Consider the following 20,984-nt stretch of genomic DNA (forward strand, 5'->3'; position numbering starts at 1 on the left):
AAATGGGCTAATCTAAACAGTTGGTAGAATTGCAGATCGTGTAGTAAAGAGAATGCTTTTTTTTTTTTTTTTTTTTTTAAGATAAGGCAGCAGTAACAAAGGTACAACAATTGAGAAGAACCAGGTTTAGTGAGCCTAAGCCAGGCTTAAGGGGGAGGTTCTGGTCAGGTACGACAATAAGCTACCATCTATGAGTACATGACTTCCTAATCTTGCTGTAGCCTCCACCTCTTTCCTGAGCTTCAGACTTGACACCTGAATATCTATAAAGTGCTTCAAACACAGGTCAAAACAACTGATTCTCTCAATCCCAATCTCCACACTCCGCTCATACTACTATATTCTTTTCCTCTACCTAAATTCCCAAACTAGACCTTCCTTTTCCTCCTGTTGGTTATCAAGTCCTATTGCTTCTGTTTCAGAAATTATTCCCTAATTTGGCTCCTCTCCATCCATACTACTACCACCTTGGTTTCAGACCCTTATTTGTTATCTAGACTATTGTAATGATCTTCAAATTGGTCTCCCCTAACATTTCTTTCTCTCCCCATTCTCGTTAAGTATCCATACTTCTGGCGTAGTTATTCTTTTAAATAAGAAATCTGATTATATCGCTCCCCTACTTTAAAATATATTCAGCTCCCTATTGCCTACAGAATAATATCCCAAATTTAGTATAGCATACCTTTCTTAGTTTGGCTCTAACCTTTATCTTTTTTCATATTCTGCAACTCCTACCTGGAATGCCCTCTCTGCCCTTACCTATCTGGCAAACTTCTATTATTTTTCAAGACAAACCTTTTGAACTCCATAGTCAGATGATAGTTCATTCTTTTTTTCTTTTTCTTTTTTACAAATAATATTTGGCAGTTTATTAACCAGTGGAGTATATTGCACAACAAATTACCTCACATCTTTCAGGAAGAAAAACAACTAAATTTGAAAAGTAAAGACGTCACCCACTGAATTCAGACACAGTTAAAATGTGCTTTAAATATTTCTTTGGGAGAAGGGACACAACACTTCTACTCAGTTAAGAGAAACATATGTACAGTCCAGGTCTTTTATTTTCTTTACACCCATCATGCCATGAATTCATAGGTAATGGGCTCCAACAGTTCAGGCTCCTTTCCACTGGTTCTCATGAAGTGTGCTTCTCTGGGTGGAGCAGGCTGGTGCTTCAGCTGAACCCAAGTACCTTTCTCTTTGGCTTCCTTCTTTTTCTGATCGTTTTCCTTCACACATTTCAGGAAGCTGTCTTAGCTCTTAGAGTGCTTAATGTGCTTGATAGGCACCTTAATTCTCTAGGCAAGAATCTTGCCCTTAACTTGTTTGTTTACAATGATACCAACATTGTGCAAGGTAACACTGTAGACTCTTCCAGTTTTGCCATGGTAACATTTGTGGGGCATTCCTTATGGAACAGTGCCCATTTGCTTGATATCTACAGTATCACTTTCTTCTTGATTCGCATGTATGTGGCCAAAGGAACAACTCCATGTTTTCTAAAAGGCCTAGAGAACATATAGCAAGTACCCCTCCTCCTTCCCTTTGTGTTGGTCATTTTGGTGAATTATTGGAAGATGGTGGTTCCAGCCGAAAGGCCAGATGGTAGTTCATTCTACTATGACCTTGTAGTACTTGGTTGGTGTACACTTTTGTTACAGTATTTTTAGTGCGTTATTTGTTACCCTCTTCTCTCAGTATAACCTCTTCATGAAAAGTAATATTCTTTATCATCATCTTTGTAGCCCTGATCTTAGCTCAATGATTGGCACATAATAAATACTCAGTAAAATGAATGAAATGGTTATAAAAGTAAAATGGGATGGGCGTGTTGGTGGGAGACAGGAAAGAGGACTGGACATTATAGAGGGCTTTGTATGCCTAGATATGGATTTTCAGTTCCCTACCCATCTCTCCTAGGATATATAGGTTAGTCTTTATGTTAGTGTCCTTCTCTTTTGTCTGTCTTTGGGCTTATAGGGACCAACTGTCTCATGCTGCACTCTCAAATTCCCTTTTTCTTGTTTCTCAAAATGGGGGTGTTAATGTGTAAATTTGAATGAAGGATAATTCTGACCTTTCTGGTAGATGTTTACATTTTTAAAAGGCATTTATTAATCTAAGGAAGTCTCTTAACTGATAGAATGTCTAAGACAGATATTTCTTAGCTGAATTCCTTATTATTGCCTCTCCACCTTGCCCTGCCTGAAAAAATTGCCCCTAACTTTAGCAGTATATAGAGAAGAATTCTTATATGTTATTTATTGAATAAGAAAATTATATGATGAAAATGTTAGAAAAACAAAAATCACTTGAAGACAAAATGGGATGGAATTGAGGAAGTGGTAGGAGTTGGAGGCTTGGGACTTAGAGGGATGTCAATTGAAGTTTTTTTTAGTATTTCAGATGAGTTATGAGGGACTAGGGCATTGGCAATAACGCTGGGTAAAAAAGAACAAAATTGTTTATCAGATTTGTTCTTTTTCCTACCTTTATTTTGGTAGAGGAATAATCACACGTTATATGTGTGTATATGGAGTTGCGTACCATAGACTTCCACATGTAGATGCTCAACATGTTGGTTAAGTTTGGGAGGAAAATATATATAATAAATTAGTGTGGTACATTCTGGTTTTAACTTACAGTCCTTTTGGCGCCCCTAGTTGTATTTCATCTTTATGTTGCTTTGTCTTCTTACCTTATTTGTCAGTAGGAGTAAAGGATCTGTAATTTAGATGTTCCCAAATGGAAATTTTTTTTATCGTGTACCTTTTATTTGAGTTTTGATAGGAGCTATAGGACTTCCTTGGGACTCTAAAATTGGCGTTAACCAACTTTGTTAATAATATTGATTTAATTTTATGTCAACATCCATAAAACTTATTCCCTTTATTTTCTTCAGAAGCCTAGCTTTGTCTTCACTTTTTGCAATATCATGTAATTAGTCAATTAAAATTGTTGGTGGGCTTCCTAAATTGGTTCAGTTCTTACACTTCAACAACTAGAATTCTAGAAGTTAGAAGAAACTAAATAGAACTTTACAATTCCTTTTCAGTATGAACTAAACAGTTATGGGCCAAAATGCAGCAGTATTTAAATCAACACATATGAGGTTTCTCTTGTCCATATGCCACATGCTCAAATATTTGGCACTGTGGCATTAATCATAATAGTAGAATGATGTATTGCAGCCAAACAAGTTTCCACTTTAGTCAGAAGAGTTTTCTTGGACAAAATATCCAGGAAATGCTTGTGAATCATCTTGTGAGTCAATTTTTCTACTTTAGACTTTCTGTCTGTTGCTTTTTTTATCCTTTCCTCACTTCTTTGGGGAGTGTGTGTCTATGTGTTTCTTTTTTTCCCTATTTAATTATTTGATTATAAAATCATCATTAGTTAAAAGAGCATGTAAAGCAGATTTCAGATGTTTCTAGTTTTTTTTTTAACAAGTGAATGGTCTTAATAACTAAAAATTAATTTCTAGAAATATTTTGACCTGAAGTATAAAATCTGTAACTTGAGATTTTTATGCTAGTTTGTCCAGCTACTAAATATACATGAGGATAAACCGTGAATAGACTGTTCCATATTTATTCAAAATTGTTAAATAGTGAAATAGATGGGGAAAGTTGTGAATGCAGCATGATTATAAATGCAAGATCTCCTTGCATAAAGATCTGAAGGGATGTTGAAATAGTTGGCAATAGATTGTGATCGAAGTTTTTGGTTTGATTTTCTTGTACAAATTGACCGTTCTCTTATAGTCATTTTACTAGTATGGTTGCTGTTACTGTTCTAGTATGATTAATGACATAGTGCTGAATGTTTGTGCATAGTGCACATGGGTGTAATGTAATTCTAATGATTGAATCTTAGAAGGAAAAAATCTATATTGATATGATTTTGGCTTTTAAATAGAAATAGCAAGTCAGGGTGTTTGAAGAAACTCTCTTCTACTGTTATTAGGAATATTATTGGCATAGTGTAATAACAGGGTAGCGTGCCAAGAGAGGGATATTCTTTTTTTCTTTTTTTTTTTTAACACATTGGGTTTTGTTTGTTTTCTTTTCTCTTCTTTGGCTGCTTTGAGTCTTCGTTGCGATGCGTGGACTTCTCATTGCGGTGGCTTCTCTTGTTGCGGAGCACGGCCTCTAGGCGCGTGGGCTCAGTAGTTGTGGCTCGCGGGCTTAGTTGCTCCACGGCATGTGGGATCTTCCCGGACTAGGCATTGAACCCGTGTGCCCTGCATTGGCAGGCGGACTCTCAACCACTGCGTCACCAGGGAAATACAGGACATTCTTTTTTTTTTTTTTTGCGGTATGCGGGCCTCTCACTGTTGTGGCCTCCCCCGTTGCGGAGCACAGGCTCCGGATGCGCAGGCCCAGCGGCCATGGCTCACGGGCCCAGCCGCTCCGCGGCATATGGGATCCTCCCAGACCGGGGCACAAACCCGTATCCCCTGCATCGGCAGGCGGACTCTCAACCACTGCGCCACCAGGGAGGCCCCAGGACATTCTTTTTTTTAAATAACATCCTTATTGATATAAAATTCACATACTTCACGATTCACTCATTTAAAGTATGCAATTCAGTGGCATTTAGTATGTTCACAGTGATAATGTACAACTGTCACTGCAGTCATACTTTAGAACATTTTGTCCTCCCCCAAAGAAATCCCATACTCACTAGCAGTCACTCCCCATTGCCTCCCTCCCTGCAGTCCCTGCCCAACACTAATGTACTCTCTGTCTCTGTAGATTTGCCTTTTCTGGACATTTAAATATAAATAGAATCATACAATATGTGGCCTTGTGTGACTGACCTCTTTCGTTTCACGTTTTTTTTTTTTTTTTTTGTGGTACGCGGGCCTCTCACTGTTGTGGCCTCTCCCGTTGCGGAGCACAGGCTCCGGACACGCAGGCTCGGCGGCCATGGCTCACGGGCCCAGCCGCTCTGCGGCATGTGGGATCTTCCCGGACCGGGGCATGAACCCGTGTCCCCTGCATCGGCAGGCGGACTCTCAACCACTGCGCCACCGGGGAAGCCCCATTTCACGTTTTCACATAATGTTGTAACATGTATTAGTACTTCATTCTTTTTTATTGCTTAATGATATTCCATTGTATGGATATTTTGTGTATCAGTTCATCAGTTGATGGACATGTGAGTTGTTTGCGCATTTTGGCTCTTAAGAATTATGCTGCTATGCACATTCATGTACAGAATTTTATGTGGGACGTGTTTTCATTTCTCTTGAGTGTATTCCCAAGAGGGGAATCATATGGTAACTCTATGTTTAACCTTTTGAGGAACTAACTGCCAGACTCTTTTCTAAAGTGGCTGCATCATTTTACATTTCCATTAGCAGTGTGTGGTGATTCCAGTTTCTCTACATCCTCATTAACATTTGTTATCTGTCTTTTTGATTATAGCCATCATAGCGAGTGTTACATAGTATCTCATTGTTACTTTGATTTGCATTTCCCTGATGGCTAGTGATATTGACCATATTTTCATGCACTTATTGGCTATTTGTATATTTTCAGAGAAATATCTATTCAGGTCTTTTGCCCATTTTTAAATTGGATCATTTGCCTTTTCGTTACTGAGTTGTAGGAGTTCTTTATACCTTATCAGATAAGATGATTTGCAAAAATTTTCTCCCTTTCTGCACCTTGCCTTTTTACTTCCTTTTAAACATCTTTTTCTTTTTTCTTTTAATTGAAATATAGTTTATTTACAATATTATTTTATTAGTTTCAGGTATACAAAATAGTGATTTGATATTTAATAGATTATATTCCATACAAAGTTATTATAAAATATTGGCTATATTCGTTGTGCTGCCTTTTCAGTTTCTTGATGGTATCCTCTGAAACACAAACATTTTTCATTTTGATGAAGTCCAATTATTTTTTTCTTTTGCCAGCTGTTCTTTTGGTGTCTTATCTGTAGAGGGGTATAATTCTGATTAAAATGATTTAGAAGACGTACACCAGAAAACACTGCTGGTGAAAATCAAATGGTATAGTTTTGAATGTTTAGCTATGTTGGGGAAACTATATCATGCAAAATATGTCAGTTAAAAAAAAAAGCAAGTTTTATTTTCCTTGTTAGTTGTTAGTCACTTGGAAGATAGGAAAGCTAATAGATGGTGATTATTTCAAATCTCAAAATTATTTTAAAGTAGCATTTAAATAAATTACTCAGTAGAAATTAACCTTTTGGCTAATATTCCTACAATATATTTGAAGTTCAAAGATACTCTTATAAATAAATATATGTCTAAACATCAGGAACTAGTAGGTAGGGTTTATTCCTAATATCTATTTGTGTAGATTTAAATTACAATAGCATCTGTATAGTATTCCACTGTAGGATGTGCCTTGACTTGTTTACTTCTAGTAGGCTCCATTTTTTTTCTCAGGCTGAGTTAAGTTAATTGAAAGCAGTTATCTGAATGTACCATATTATTGTACCAAAGCAGAATGCTGTTAGTACTAGGTTTCAGGATATATGGATCTTGACTAGAACTATAATTCTAAAGGCTGCAGTAACTTTTAAAAAGATCACTTTTAAAAACTTCCCTATGTTTTCATGAACTGTTTAACTTATTGTGCCCCTGTTTATGTCAGGCACTGTGCTAAGTTCTGGAGATAACAAGATAAATAAGACATGATTCCTGCCAAGGATTATATAGTCTGTATAGAGTGACAAGTTCTGTGAGATGTGCAGTATGTGCTGTAATAAAAGAGTAATGACTCCTGCTTTTGGTGAGCGAGGAAGGTAGGGTACATGACATTGTTACCTGAGCTGAATAGTTACCCAGTGGACTAGGGGAAAGAATAATCCATAGAGAGAGAGCATGAGCAAAGGTATGACACGTTTATGTAACAGAAATAGGCCAGTATAAATAGAGTAGCTAGAGTCTGAAAAAGTTGGCCAGCAAGTAGGTTATAAAGGATCTTAAATCCATGCTAAGGCTTGTGAATTCAGAAAGAGTAGAGAGCCACTGGAGGCTTTTGAGCAAATGAGGAACGACTATATTTAAAAGCATTTCTTTCTTTCTTTCTTTTCAGTGTTTTTTTTTTTTAATTGAATTATAGTTGAGTTACAATGTTGTGTTAGTTTCTGGTGCTCAGCAAAGTGATTCAATTTTTTTTATGTGTGTGTGTGTGTGTGTGTGTGTGTGTGTATTGATTCTTTTTCATATTCTTTTCCATTATGGTTTATTACAGAGTACTGAATATAGTTCCCTGTGCTGTACAGTAGGACTTTGTTGTTTATCTATTCTGTATATAATAGTTTGCGTCTGCTAGTCCCGAACTCCAGTCCAACCCTCCCCTCCGCCCTCTCCCTTGGCAACCACAAGTCTGTTCTCTATGTCTGTGAGTCTGTTTCTGTTTCGTGGATAAGTTCATATGTGTCTTTTTTTTTTCTTTTTTCTTTTTGCCGTACCACACAGCTTGTGGGATCTTAGTTCCCCGACCAGGGATTGAACCCAGGCCCTCAGCAGTGAAAGCTCAGAGTCCTAACCACTGGACTGCCAGGGAATTCCCATATGTGTCATATTTTAGATTCCATGTATAAGTGATATCATATGGTATTTGTCTTTCTCTTTCTGACTTACTTCGCTTAGTATGATAATATCTAGGTCCATCCATGTAGCTGCAAATGGCATTATTTCATTCTTTTTAATGGCTTAGTAATATTCCATTGTATATATACCACATCTTCTTTATCCATTCATCTGTCGATGGACATTTAGGTTGTATCCATGTCTTGGCTATTGTAAATAGTGCTGCTGTGAACATAAGGGTGCATGTATCTGTTCGAATTATAGTTTTGTCTGGGTATATGCCCAGGAGTGAGATTGCCGGATCATATGGCAACTCTGTTTTTAGATTTTTGAGGAACCTCTATGCTATTCTCCATAGTGACTGCACCAATATACATTCCCACTAACAGTGTAGGAGGGTTCTATAAAAGCATTTCTAGGGAATTCCCTGGCGGTCCAATGGTTAGGACTACATACTTTCACTGCCAAGGGCATAGGTTCAATCCCTGGTCAGGGAACTAAGATCCTGCAAGTGGCATGATACAGCCAAAAAAGAAAGAAGCATTTCTAATGGCAGTGGGGAGAATGAATTAGAGAAGAGAAAGACCAGAGTCATGGAGAACATTTGCAAGGCGATTGCAGTAGTCTTCAAACTTTTGATCATGCATCCCTATTAGTTAAAACATATTTACCCATGCATTCAACAATAAATAAATAAATAAATACATACATACACACACACACACTTAAAAAATTTTAATTTATGGACATGTAGTACTATTCTAACATTGCATAACTATAGAAAAATTAAAGGTGGGAAACAATATTTTGAAATAAACTATTTAAGAATAGATTTAGTAATTTGACGTGTTCTGATTACTGTACCAAAACCTGATAGAATATGTGCCACACACTTGAACGGAAATAAGTTACAACATGCTGAAAATGAATGAATGAGTGGGAGTTCCACTGTTAACTCTTACGTTGCAGAACTCCCATTATTCTCTTTGGATTCCTTGTGTACCTACATATGTTACACCTGATCGTCTGATGTGGACTAAATGAGGATACCAGTGTCAATCCCTATTCATGAATTTTAGTCCATCTCAATTTGTAACTGTTAGATGAAAATTAAATATAAATACTTCTAACCATTTTTTCTCATACTCCAGCATAGCCGCTAGCACTTCTAATACTATTTTTTTAAATTAATTATTTATTGGCTGCGTTGGGTCTTAGTTCCAGCACACAGGATCTTTTGTTGCGGTACGCGGGCTTCTGTCTAGTTGTGACTCGTGGGCTCAGTTGCCCCACGGCATGTGGGATCTTAGTTCCCCAACCAGGGATCGAACCCGCATCCCCTGCATTGGAAGAGAGGTTCTTAACCACTGGACCACCAGGGAAGTCCCCTATTTTTTTTAATCTGTAGTATAGTTGATTTACAATATTAGTTTCAGGTGTATAGCATAGTGATTCAGTATTTTTGCAGATTATACTTCATTATAAGTTATTACAAGATAATGGCTATAATTCCCTATGCTATGTAATATATCCTTGTTGCTTATCTATTTTATACACAGTAGTTTATTTCTGTTAATCCCATAGCCCTAATTTGTTCCTCCCCCTCTTCACTCCCCTTTGGTAACTGAAGTTTTTTTTCTATAGCTGTGAGTCTGTTTCTATTTTGCATATACATTCATTTGTATTATTTTTAAGATTACACATATAAGTGATATCATACAGTATTTGTCTTTCTCTGTCTGACTTATTTCACTAAGCATAATATTCTCTAGGTCCATTCATGTTGCTGCAAATGGCAGAATTTCATTCTTTTTAATGGCTGAGTAATATTCCATTCTGTGTGTGTGTGTGTGTGTGTGTGTGTGTGTGTGTGTGTGTGTACACACATACACCACATCTTTATCCATTCATCTGTTGATGGGCACTTGGGTTGATTCCATGTCTTGGCTATTGCAAATACTGCTGTTACGAATATCGTGGTGCTTGTATCTTTTCAAATTCGTGTTTGGTACCTACTTTTTTAGATTAGAGATAGTGTGTTCTAAGACTTAACTAATAGCACTGGCAGTGGCGGTGATATAAGAGGCTTAGATATAAGATTTAGAAGAAGAATGAATAATTTAGGTGTGTAGAGAAAGGGAAGAGATAAGAATGGCTTCATAGTTCCTTGCTTGTACAGTGTTGAAGGCTTTAACAGAAATACAGATGGTGAAAGGACCAAGTTTTTTATTTTCTCTTGACTATTTGGAGGTTGAATTGTGTAAGAAACACCAAATTGGATAAGTTCAATAGATTATTGGAAATAAGCGCCTAGAGCTCAGGAAATAAGTCAAGATTGAGATTTGAGATGTGTCAGCATATAGGTGATAGTTAGGGAGAGTGTGTAGCGTCAAGATAAGAAAACTGAGAATAGATCTCTGGGGATACTATTGTTTCAGGTTGCCAGTGAAGACACTTAGAGATTGCAAAGGTAGGAGAACCAGGACAAAGTAGAAGCTGTTTCAGAGAAAGTAAAGCACAGATCGTGATTTTCAAGGATTGATCACAGTGGCAAATGCTAAAAGAAGCGAGGAACATAGAGACTGAAAAGAGGCTATGTCTATTAAGTCAATGGTGGCCTGAGGGAGAAGTGTTCTAGAGGAGAATTGTTAGTGTAAGCCACATTGAGTTAAAAATCTATTGCTCAGTCTAAAGTAATCTATCAATTGTTTGTGAATACTAGAAATGGTTACTCGATTAGCTAGTGTGGTTATATAAGATTATGAAAGAATTCACACCCATATGAGTTGGCAGTGAAGATAGTTTATGGTAAAATGCTCTGATGTACTTCAAATTTTATAAGGTATTAAAAAGTTGATCTTTATCAACTTATACTTTAGTATAACTCCTTTCTCCTCTACTCTGCATCTTTAAACTTTAACTTGATGCAAAGGTATGGCTACCTTCTCTGCTACTTAGTACAGAGTTATGAAGATAAATTAGAGGTTAGAAGGGTACTAAGAGAGGCTGTTAGCTGTTTTTGCTGTGTTTTATAAACCTCTGGGTGATTTTAGCATCTTGTTATACCTTAACAATCTTCCTTTGTTCTGTCTGTATTATAGTGGCAGATTAATTTATTGTAGCTGGGAATACTAAACTAAGGTGAATAGTCACTTTTAGAGGAAAATACTATTTTATGTCTTCTAAAGACTAAAATAATATTTCCCATTCTACCTTTTGGGAGCAGAGAATTAAGAGGTACCTAAAAATGAGATGAAGATGGGTCTCTGTGAGTTTATAGTAACAATTAACAGGAAAATAATTTCCTCTCCTTTTTACGTTAAAGTTTCCCTCTCTTACCATTTTTTCTGCTGTATGAGTCAGGTGGTAAAGTGGAACTTACTGAAAACAATATTAAATTTTACTTTACAGTCTGTGCACCAGAGCATCATGGAGTCAAAAGACTTGGTACCAGAATATAGCAAGTGGTGGTTGAGGTAAGAGTGGGAAGGTAGGCTGTAGCCCTGTGTAAGACCTAATGTACTCAGGGAGGTTCCATTTTTGTAGTGATCGCCAGATATTCTTCAGGATTTTAAAATTCTGTCCTGAGGTTCTACAGAAATGCATCATATTATCCTCTGCAAGAATTCTTCCCTCTTCAGACTAAGGTTAATAGTAAAAGGAAGCCACTAAAGATTGGTTAGAAGTTCTTATACCCAGTTACTCAGATTTTCTTTCCCAATTTTCTTTCCTACATACTGCTTTAGAAGTTAAAATATTTTATGTATTTTGGTTATGGTGGCTTTACTTTTTATTGTAAGCTAAGAAGCTGGCTTAACAGTACACCCTTAAAATGTTATCCTGAAATTTCTACATTTGAACAAAAGATTCCTCCCCCCATTGTTCATTGTTATAATAAAAGACTAGTGCTCCACAAACTACAATGTAGGGGAAAATTCAATTCACAGTTTCTGTTAATTAGCAGAATTCATTGTTTGTATTATTTACTATATTTGATGCTACTGCATTGTAATGTGTATTTGTTGTTAGGAAGACTTCAGTACCTCAGTATCATTCTTGAAGTACGATTTTGAGATAATTATGCTTGAATTTTTGTATAAAAATAGTATGATACATATTTACCTTTTTCCCCCAAGGTACTTTCACTAATATCGCACATGGTCCCTATAACAGCCCTGAGACTATTATCTCATTTTTATTGATAAAGGAACTAAATTCAGGGAGGCCAAGTAAATTTCCCAACAATTTAGTGGCAGAGTGAGACTAAAAACTCATGTCTACTTATTTTTTCTCCAGTACATATGTTACCACATATTTTAAAGGTTCCTCAAGTTGGCCATTTCTCAATTCAAACTTTCTTCATAATACAGTGAGTACCTTTGCTGCTACAGCTGACTAGATGACTAGATAAATTACTGTTTTAGAGAGTTTTTCCTCTAGTTTCACATGCCTGCCTGATGAATATTCTAATAAACTACGCTTTGCTACAGTATCATTTGAGATAAAAAATGACAAGTTGCAGTTCCTGCATTTGTCATTTTGTTAACTTGCATAATAAAGTTCCATTAAAAGTCTAAATATATCATTTAATTATATCATATTAGTAAGAGGTTAAAGTTAAAATTGCCCAATGTACATAGAATTCTAATACCATTCTGTAAAGGCTCAGAAGCCTTAAGTTCAAATCAATATTTAGTGTAATTATTTATAAAGGAGTTTCTGTATCTGATGTTATGATCTGCAGTTTCATTATTTGATATTCTCTTAATTAAATTTTACTGTTAGAGGGGATTGTAGACATTATTCATTTCAATCTTCTAGTCGGTATCTTCTCTGACATAAGTGCTTTTTGAACAGTTCTAGCAAGGATGAACTCAGGTACTTTATGAGATAGTGTAATCCACTCATGAATAACTGTGGTGGTTAGCAAATGTTGGAAATTTTTGTTCCAAAATCTAGCTCCTTATATTTTCCAACTATTTGTCCTAATTCTGTCCTCCCATACAAGGAAGATACTCTACTCAGTTTTTCACGTGACAGTCTGTCAAAATAGCTGAAGACTTCTCTAATTTCCTTTGACTCTTTCCTATTCTAGACTAAGAGTCCTTAATTTGATTTATTTTTGCTCATATTTTGTGAGTTTCTATCAGGATTACCTTTTCATGATTATGTTTCTTCTGTTAGGGTCTTAAGTTTTTTCCAAATTGCACAGAGTACTACTCCAGAGTTTGAAATGACGTGTGTAATATTTGATGGGATGGTTACCTGCCTTATACTGGGTATTTAAATATATGCAACCTGAATTCTTTAATTTTGAAGAAACTACATCCCAGTATTAGTTGACTTTGGATTTATAGTCACCTAAAGCCCCTTTGCACGAGAGCAGTGGGTACGTTTAGATCCTCTCATTTGTTCTTACTGCAGTTGAACTTTTCAAACAGAAGTGTTTAGACTTTACAGTTACCCGTATTATGTTTCATCTTCTTTTATTTTGTTTATTGTGGTAGTTTGTCAGTAGCTTTTAATACACTAATTTGTTTTTAGCATACTAGCCTTGTCTCTCGAGTTTGTATTATTTGAGGGTTTCTTAACCAACAGATTTAAAAATAAATAAATTTATTTATGTATTTTTGGCTGGGTTGGGTCTTTGTTGCTGTGTGCGGGTTTTCTCCAGCTGTGACGAGAGCGGGGGTGGGCCACTCGTGCACGGCTTCTCACTGCGGTGGCCTCTCTTTGTTGCGGAGCACGGGGCTGTAGGCATGCGGGCCTTAGTAATTGTGGCTCATGGGCTCAGTAGTTGTGGCGCCTGGGCTTAGCTGTTTCGCGGCACGTGGGAACCTCCCGGACCAGGGCTCGAACCCGTGTCCCCTGCATTGGCAGGCGGATTCTTAAACACTGTGCCACCAGCGAAGTCCCAACAGATATTTTTTGATTATTTACTACATGTAGGGCACTAGATATGTTTCTTTTCCTTATTGTATTGATAGTTTGGGGCAGTGGGGGAGGACTCGAAATTTGTTTTGAATAAATGTTTCCATAAATTTCCAAGTTATTGATATCTCAGAGAAAGAAAAGGAACTTGCCATACCCCACATTACAACATAATAAAACACTCCAGTAATCCTGAAAACATATGATACTGGTCCAAGAACAGACAAGGAGACCACTGGGACAACATAGAGAACTCAGATCAGAACTTAATAAGATAAACTGGCATTATAAATTGATCAGTTAAATATAGATTGTTTAGTAGATGGTGGGGGAAAACTGGTAGGGAGAAAAATAAAATTGAGTTCTTACATAATACTGTTTATAAAGAAGAACCTCAAATGGATTAGTGACCAACATAATATAGATAAAATTATAGAGTTAATGAAACATAGTACATCTTTGTGAGTTAATATTTGCAAATTATTTCTTAAAACCTTAAAAGCATGAAACCATAAGGTGAAAAAATGATTAATTTGATGATACAGCATTAAAGATTTCAGTTCAGTAAATACATGGACATTGTTAACAGGCAGGTAACATTTGGGGGAAGATATTTGCAACAACTAAACCTGTTAATGAATTAACATTAGACTATCAAAGAAACTCCTTCAATTCAACAAGAAGACTAGGACCCCAATAGACAATGAACAAAGGAAACAAACAGGGAATTCACAAAAGAAGAAACACAAATAATGAAGGGATGCTCAAATTCATTAGTAATAAGAGAAATCTAAATAAAACAAGCTTTTAGTGTTACCCACTGGGCTAGCAAAAATTAGAAAGCAAAGCTGGATAATGCCAAATCTTGTCTGTATGTAGGGAAATAGGAACCTCCAGGAGGATTGTTCAGTGCAGCCATTCTGCAGAGCAGTTTGGCAGTTCTTCATCATTTAATTGATAAAATTCACTTGGACCTAACAGTTTTGTTCCTGGGTATATATAGCCAGAGATTAATTCTCACACAAGTTCATAAGGGGACATAGAAGGAGATACTGCATTGTAGCATTGTTTTGGTGGCTGACTGTTAAAGATACTCTGAGTCTGTATTGCTGGGAGAGTAAGTAGACAACATGTGGAGTACTTTGCATCACAAGGAACTAAGTGTCCCACAGCAACGTGAACAGATTTTAAGAACCTAGTGCAGAGGGTAAAGTTAGGAATATATACAAACAGAAGAATGTTTATCAAACACATTAGAAAAAATAACTTATTGGGAAGAATGGGAATAAGAAATGAATATGGAAGGACAGAAATCAATTAGTTAGAAGAGGAGTCTTATATAGATGAATGATGATAATGTGGCATGAACTGAGGAGCATGATTAACTTAAGCTTTTGTACCTGGAGAATAAAAGTGGGGTTTGGAGACTCATTTGGCAGTGGGATATAAGTTGGGTCGGAGAAGAAAAAATTACAGACATAAAAAACAAGAAACTTAAAATAATTCAGGTACTAGGACATGAGGTTTTAATTTAGGATGATGGTAATTGGTAATGGAAAGTAAAAGACTGGTGCAAGAAATACTTGCAAAATAAAATTGAAAGGCAGGGAAATAGAAATTTTGAACATTTGGAAAATCCCTCTGGGTATCAAATCAGCTTAATTATTTTGTTCCAGAAAATGCTTTTTTGTCTCCTTTCTCTTCTACTTCACTGGGCTAGAATTGAATTTTTTTCCCATTCTTTTAAATGTATTGTAAATTATACCAGTACTATGTGAGTATACTGTCATTGTAATATGTTTATATTGTGTAAACAAAATAAAAAATCATTATTCTCTTCACTTCTTTCTCCAGAGGTAACTAACCACTGTATCTGTTTGATACATACCCTTCTAGATATCTTTCCACTGCTTTTACAAATTATGTTTACGTAAAAATAAATATTGATTTGTGGATATTTGGTATTATTCTCTCTGTAGTCTGCAAATTTTTTAAAATGTCTAAAAAAACCTTTAATATAATTCCATGTAAGTATATAGGATAAAAATGTTTGCTGGGTAAAAAAAATGGAGGTTTCAAAATATCCTTACTGGCTAGATACCATTGGAAGAATGGGTGGGTAGAGGAATGGTGGGGGGTACAGGATACGGGTGTGTTTATTGCTCTTAAAAATCTCACAGTCTAGTAGAAGTGAAGTATATAATAATAATTATAATACAGTGAAGTAAGTGTTCTAATAGATATATGTACTAGGTACTTTTTGAGCACAAAGGAAAGAGCATCATATTCTTTGATAAAGAGAGGTGAATGTGTCAGGTAGTGCTTAGAGATGGTAAAAGGGATTTTGGATCAGTTTATAAGGATAATATTTTGCAGGTCAACTGTGTCCCAAAATGATTAAGTAATTCACTGGATTCATTCTTCTCTGTCTTTTGTGAAATTCATATCATCCCTTCCCAGAAATCAATCTTTCTGGTATCCTAAGCCATGGTCCTGAAAGCAAAATCTTTACCATGTATGATATCTTTTAGAATTTGGACAGCTTTAAATAGTGTAAGAAATTACTTTAGGTAAGATTTTTGTATTTCATGATGCAGAGGATTATATGAATGCATTTCTTCCCTTTTTTAGGGAGGTGGTTGACTCAATGGTTCAGCATTTTAAAGTAACTATATTTGGGGACCGTAGACCAGTTTATGATGGAAAAAGAAGCCTTTACACAGCCAATCCACTTCCTGTGGCAACTACAGGGGTAAGATGCATTCCTTTATCAGAAAGCTGTACTTTTGCAATGTCTTTTAAATGCACTTATTGCCATTTTATTGTAATCTATATATGTATCATTTATCTATTTTAACTTTTTATTTTGAAATAATTTCAAACTCAAAGAGGAGTTGTAAGAATCATGCAGAGAACTCATATATACCCAGATTCATCAGTGTTCTTAAAGTTTGCCACATTTGTTTTATCATTCTCTTTCCTTTCTCTTTTACTTTCTTTGTATCTATAGAGACAGCTATATATAGAGATACATATACATACTTATTTTTTCCTGAACCATTCAAGAGTAGGTTTTATACATTATGCCCTTTAATGTGTTTTTCCTAAGAGCAAGGATAAAAACCATAGTACAGTTACCAACTTTCCTAAATTTTACATTGATATATTTTTGTCTAATCTGCCCCCTATTCCAGTTTTGTCATTTGTTCCAATGATGTCCTTCAGCATTTTTTTTTCCCTTTAGTACAGAATCCAATCCAGGTTAGTGAATGTATTTAGATGTTACATCTTTTTAGTCTTCTTTATTCTGGAACAATTTCCCAGCCTTTTTTTTTTTTTTTTTTTCCTTTTATGACATTAACATGGTTGAAGATTACAGGCAGGTTATTTTGTAGGATGTCCCTCTGTTGTTTTTCTGGTGCTTCCTCTTGGTTAGATTCTGAGTAAGTAAGCTCTGGTTTTTTTTGTTTGTTTTTTTTTTGCGGTACGTGGGCCTCTCACTGTTGCGGCCCCTCCCATTGTGGAGCACAGGCTCCGGATGCACAGGCTCAGCGGCCATGGCTCACGAGCCCAGCCGCTCCGCGGCACGTGGGATCTTCCTGGACCGGGGCACGAACCCGTGTCCCCTGCATCGGCAGGCGGACTCCCAACCACTGCACCACCAGGGAGCCCCTGAGTAAGCTTTTTTGGCAGGAATATTATTACATAAGTGTTCTTTCCTTAATAGTGCATCGTATCAGGAGGCACATAATATGTATTTGTTCCATTAATGGTGATGTTAACTTCGATCACTTGGTTAAATTGGTATCTGCCAAGTTTCTCCTTTCAAGTTATTCTTCTTTCTTTTGTAGGGAGATAGTATTTTTTTTAATTGTGGTAAAATACACATAACATAAAGTTTATCATCTGAGCCATTTTTAAGGTATGGTTCAGTGGCAAAGTACATTTACAACCATCACCATCATCCATCTCCATCTTGTAAAACTGTAACTCTATACACATTAGACACTTAACTCCCCATTTTCCCTCCCCTCAGGCCCTGGCAACCACCATTCTACTTTCTGTCTTTATGAATTTGACCTCTCTTAGTACCTCATATAAGTGGAATCATAGTGTTTTGTCTCTTGTGATTGGCTTATTTCACTTAGCATAGTATCCTCAAGGTTAATCCATGTTGTGACATGTGTCAGAATTTCCTCCCTTTTTAAGGCTGAGTAGTATTCCATCGTATGTATATACTACATTTTACTTATCCATTCATCTGTTGATGGACACTTGGGTTGCTTTCCCATTTGAACATAGATTTACTCTAGGGACCTCATATAAGTGGAACCATACAGTATTTGTCCTCAAGGTTCATTCATGTTGTCACGTGTATCACAATTTCTTTCCTTTTTAAGGTTGAATAATGTTCCATTGAATGTATATACCACATTTTGTTTATCCATTCATCCACTGATGAACACCTTTTGGCTACTGCAAATAATGCAATAATGCAACATGGGTGTATAAATCTTTCTTCTAATGCCTACTTTCAGTTCTCTTCTGTATATACCTAGAAGTGGAGTTGCTGGATCATATAAATGATAATTGTATTTTTAGTGTTTTTGGAAACCACCATACTGTTTTCCATAGTGACTGTACCATTTTATGTTTCTACAAACGGTGGACAAGGGTTCCAAATACTTCACACCCTTGCCAACATTTGTTGTTTTCTGAATTTTCGATATTTGTCATCCTATTGGGTGTGAGGTGATATCTCATTGTGGGTTTGATTTGCATTTACCTAATGACTAATGATGTTGAGCATCTTTTCATATGCTTATGGGCCTTTTGTGTATCTTCTTTGGAGAAATGTGTATTCAGCTCCTTTGCCCGTTTTTTAATTGGGTTATTTGGTTTTTTTGTTGTTGAGTTTTAGGAATTCTTTATGTATTCTCATGGGATATATGTTTTGGAATATTTTCTCACATTCCATAGGTTGCCTTTTCACTATGTTGATTGTGCCCTTTGATGCACCAAAGTTTTTAATTTTTATAAGGGAGATACTTTTAAGAATCCTGTTTCTCTTTAGACTTTTTTAGTAATGGGTGATTCTTGCTTGGAAGGTTTATTATTATGTAGTAATGGTGATTTTCTAATTCTGTCATTCCTTCTACATTAATCATTGTTATTCTACTGTAAGGGAGCGCATTTTCTTCTCTTCTAGTTCTTTATCCTTATTTGCCCAAATTGTCCCAGATTTTGCCTGTGGCAGCCCCTTTAAGTTGGTTCCTGTGTGCTTTTGTCATGACACATCTTTTTTTTTTTTTTTTTTGAGTATTTCCTTACTTTTGGGCACAAGATGTTCCAGGTTCATCTTGTGTTTTCCCTGCTGTAGTCCTGCAACCAGCCATATCTCAAAGGTACACTGTTTTCTTTTAGTTAGGGAATACAATTTAGAAACCAAAATCTGGGTACTGGATGTGCTCATTGCTGCTGGGGTATATGTGCTTATAAGCCCTTTCAATGGATAGAGATAGAAAATATAAATATATAAATAAGTAAATAGATAAACAAAACAGATAATAAATATTACATTCATATAATATACCTAACATATGTATCCTGCAAGTACCACTTATTGTATGCAATATCATACAATATGTTTATTGGAAATCATGAATTCAGACTGATTCTTCCAGTTCTAGTCTATCCCAAAAGGATTCTTCCTTTACTACCTACATTGCATATTTGTGTCTTCCTTCTCCCTTAAACCCCTGACTCTCCAAAGTATTACCACTTTTACTTATTTGTTCAGTCCTACAGTACATATAAAACAGTTTCTGAATTACTACACTATATCACTACAGAAAACAAACATAGTAGTAAGAGTTTAAGGTTTTATTTTGTATGCAGTTCTTTCCCACCCACCCCTCCTCCACACGCCTAACCAAGAGTATAGTCAATATATTATGTTCAGGAGTTAGCTGAATTAGTGTTTTCTTTTCTTTCTTTTTTTTTTATTTTTTTAAAAATATTCTTTCAATCTGGCTATGTTATTTGTTTGAAATGCATTTGGTTTCATTTGATTTTGTATCTTTTCAGTTTTAGTTTTTTCTCTCCATCCTTGTTGATCTTATTTTAATTTTTTTTAATGTTATAGAATTTAATTTAACATGCTTCCAAAAGTCAAAACTAAGCTGAAAAATATACTCAGAATTGTTAATCTCTCCTTTATTTCTTCCAATCTGTTCTTTCATATCCTTTGAAAGTAACTCCTTTTTTTTGTTGTTTCTGATTCATGCTTTCTGTGTTTCTTTTTACAAAAATAAGCAGATATATGAATATTTTTCCATTTCCCCCTTTCTCACATAAAATATGGCATACTATTTGTAATCTTTTGTACTTGCTTTTTTTCACATAACAGTGTAGCTTGGAAATTATTCCATAGCAGTTCCGTTACCTTTTTTTTTATATCTGCCTAAATGGTCATTTAGGTAATTTCCATATTTTGCAATGACAAAGAATGCTGGCATAAATAACTTATTTACATTTTAGTCTATTGATTTCACATTGAGATTGTTTTTTTTTATATTTGCCTTGTTTTCTCTTAAATATTTGTATCAGTTAAAAATTATTGTATTTATCTTTTAAAACTTTTACCAGTTGACTCTTTTCCCATCAACAGGTAGATTTAGATGTTACTTTACCTGGGGAAGGTGGAAAAGATCGACCTTTCAAGGTGTCAATCAAATTTGTCTCTCGGGTGAGTTGGCACCTACTACATGAAGTACTGACAGGACGGACCTTGCCAGAGCCACTGGAATTAGACAAGCCAATCAGCACTAATCCTGTCCATGCCGTTGATGTGGTGCTACGACATCTGCCCTCCATGAAGTGGGTGCTTCTGGCTTTTTTTTCTTCTTTAGATTTTAAGTATGAAAGCTTTCTTCCCAAAAGTAGGTTGTGCAGTCTTCCTTTGGTTAACCTTCAGATGTTGTATATTTTGATTATCTCAGTTGAAGAATAGCATGCATACAAATTCATTGAGAGAAGTATGTTACATAAAATTCTCTGACTTGTGAAAGTAAATGCACATCATTAGCATAGCTATTTTTTTCAGAAAAAAATGTCTAACCCTTTTTCTTAGGAGCTATAAATCTTGACTAACTGATACATTATCGGTTTTAGTATTTTAGTTAAATCACCGTGTTTTAAAGGTAATTTCATTGTTTGTATAGCAGTATCAAAGTGTGTTGAAATTGTTACTTTTTTAATCACACTAGCATCTCACATGTGTATGTGTATCTATGTGTATATGTATAGGATCAGTGTGTCTTTTTAAAGAAAAATATTATGTCCTACAAACAACATTTATAGAAGTAGCTTTTTGATCAATAATTATTTATTCTTTAGCATTTTCTAAGGTTAGAACTATTTTTTTAAACTATTTTAAATAAAATTTAATCTTATTCAAACATTAGTT

At 35.6% G+C, this 20,984-nt stretch overlaps 1 protein-coding gene and 1 pseudogene across 3 annotated transcripts in view; one reads left to right on the top strand and one right to left on the bottom strand.

Moving 5' to 3' along the window:
- Positions 1-20,984, top strand: part of AGO3 (argonaute RISC catalytic component 3) — a 122,458-nt gene that overhangs the window by 21,836 nt on the left and 79,638 nt on the right. The window contains exons 2-4 of one of the 2 annotated variants that reach the window (XM_082615312.1): positions 10,997-11,061; positions 16,148-16,268; positions 20,187-20,395. In XM_082615312.1, the coding sequence (XP_082471438.1) occupies positions 11,015-11,061; positions 16,148-16,268; positions 20,187-20,395 (377 nt within the window). In that variant the 5' untranslated portion in view covers positions 10,997-11,014. The remainder of the gene's footprint in view (positions 1-10,996; positions 11,062-16,147; positions 16,269-20,186; positions 20,396-20,984) is intronic. The other variant, XM_082615311.1, reaches the window with a different exon arrangement.
- Positions 999-1,770, bottom strand: LOC309800972 (large ribosomal subunit protein eL21-like; annotated as a pseudogene). The gene has a single exon. The product of its transcript is annotated as a large ribosomal subunit protein eL21-like (transcript).

The sequence above is a fragment of the Mesoplodon mirus genome (genome assembly GCF_964341445.2).
Source record: "Mesoplodon mirus genome assembly, chromosome: 3".
Classification (NCBI taxonomy): domain Eukaryota; kingdom Metazoa; phylum Chordata; class Mammalia; order Artiodactyla; family Ziphiidae; genus Mesoplodon; species Mesoplodon mirus.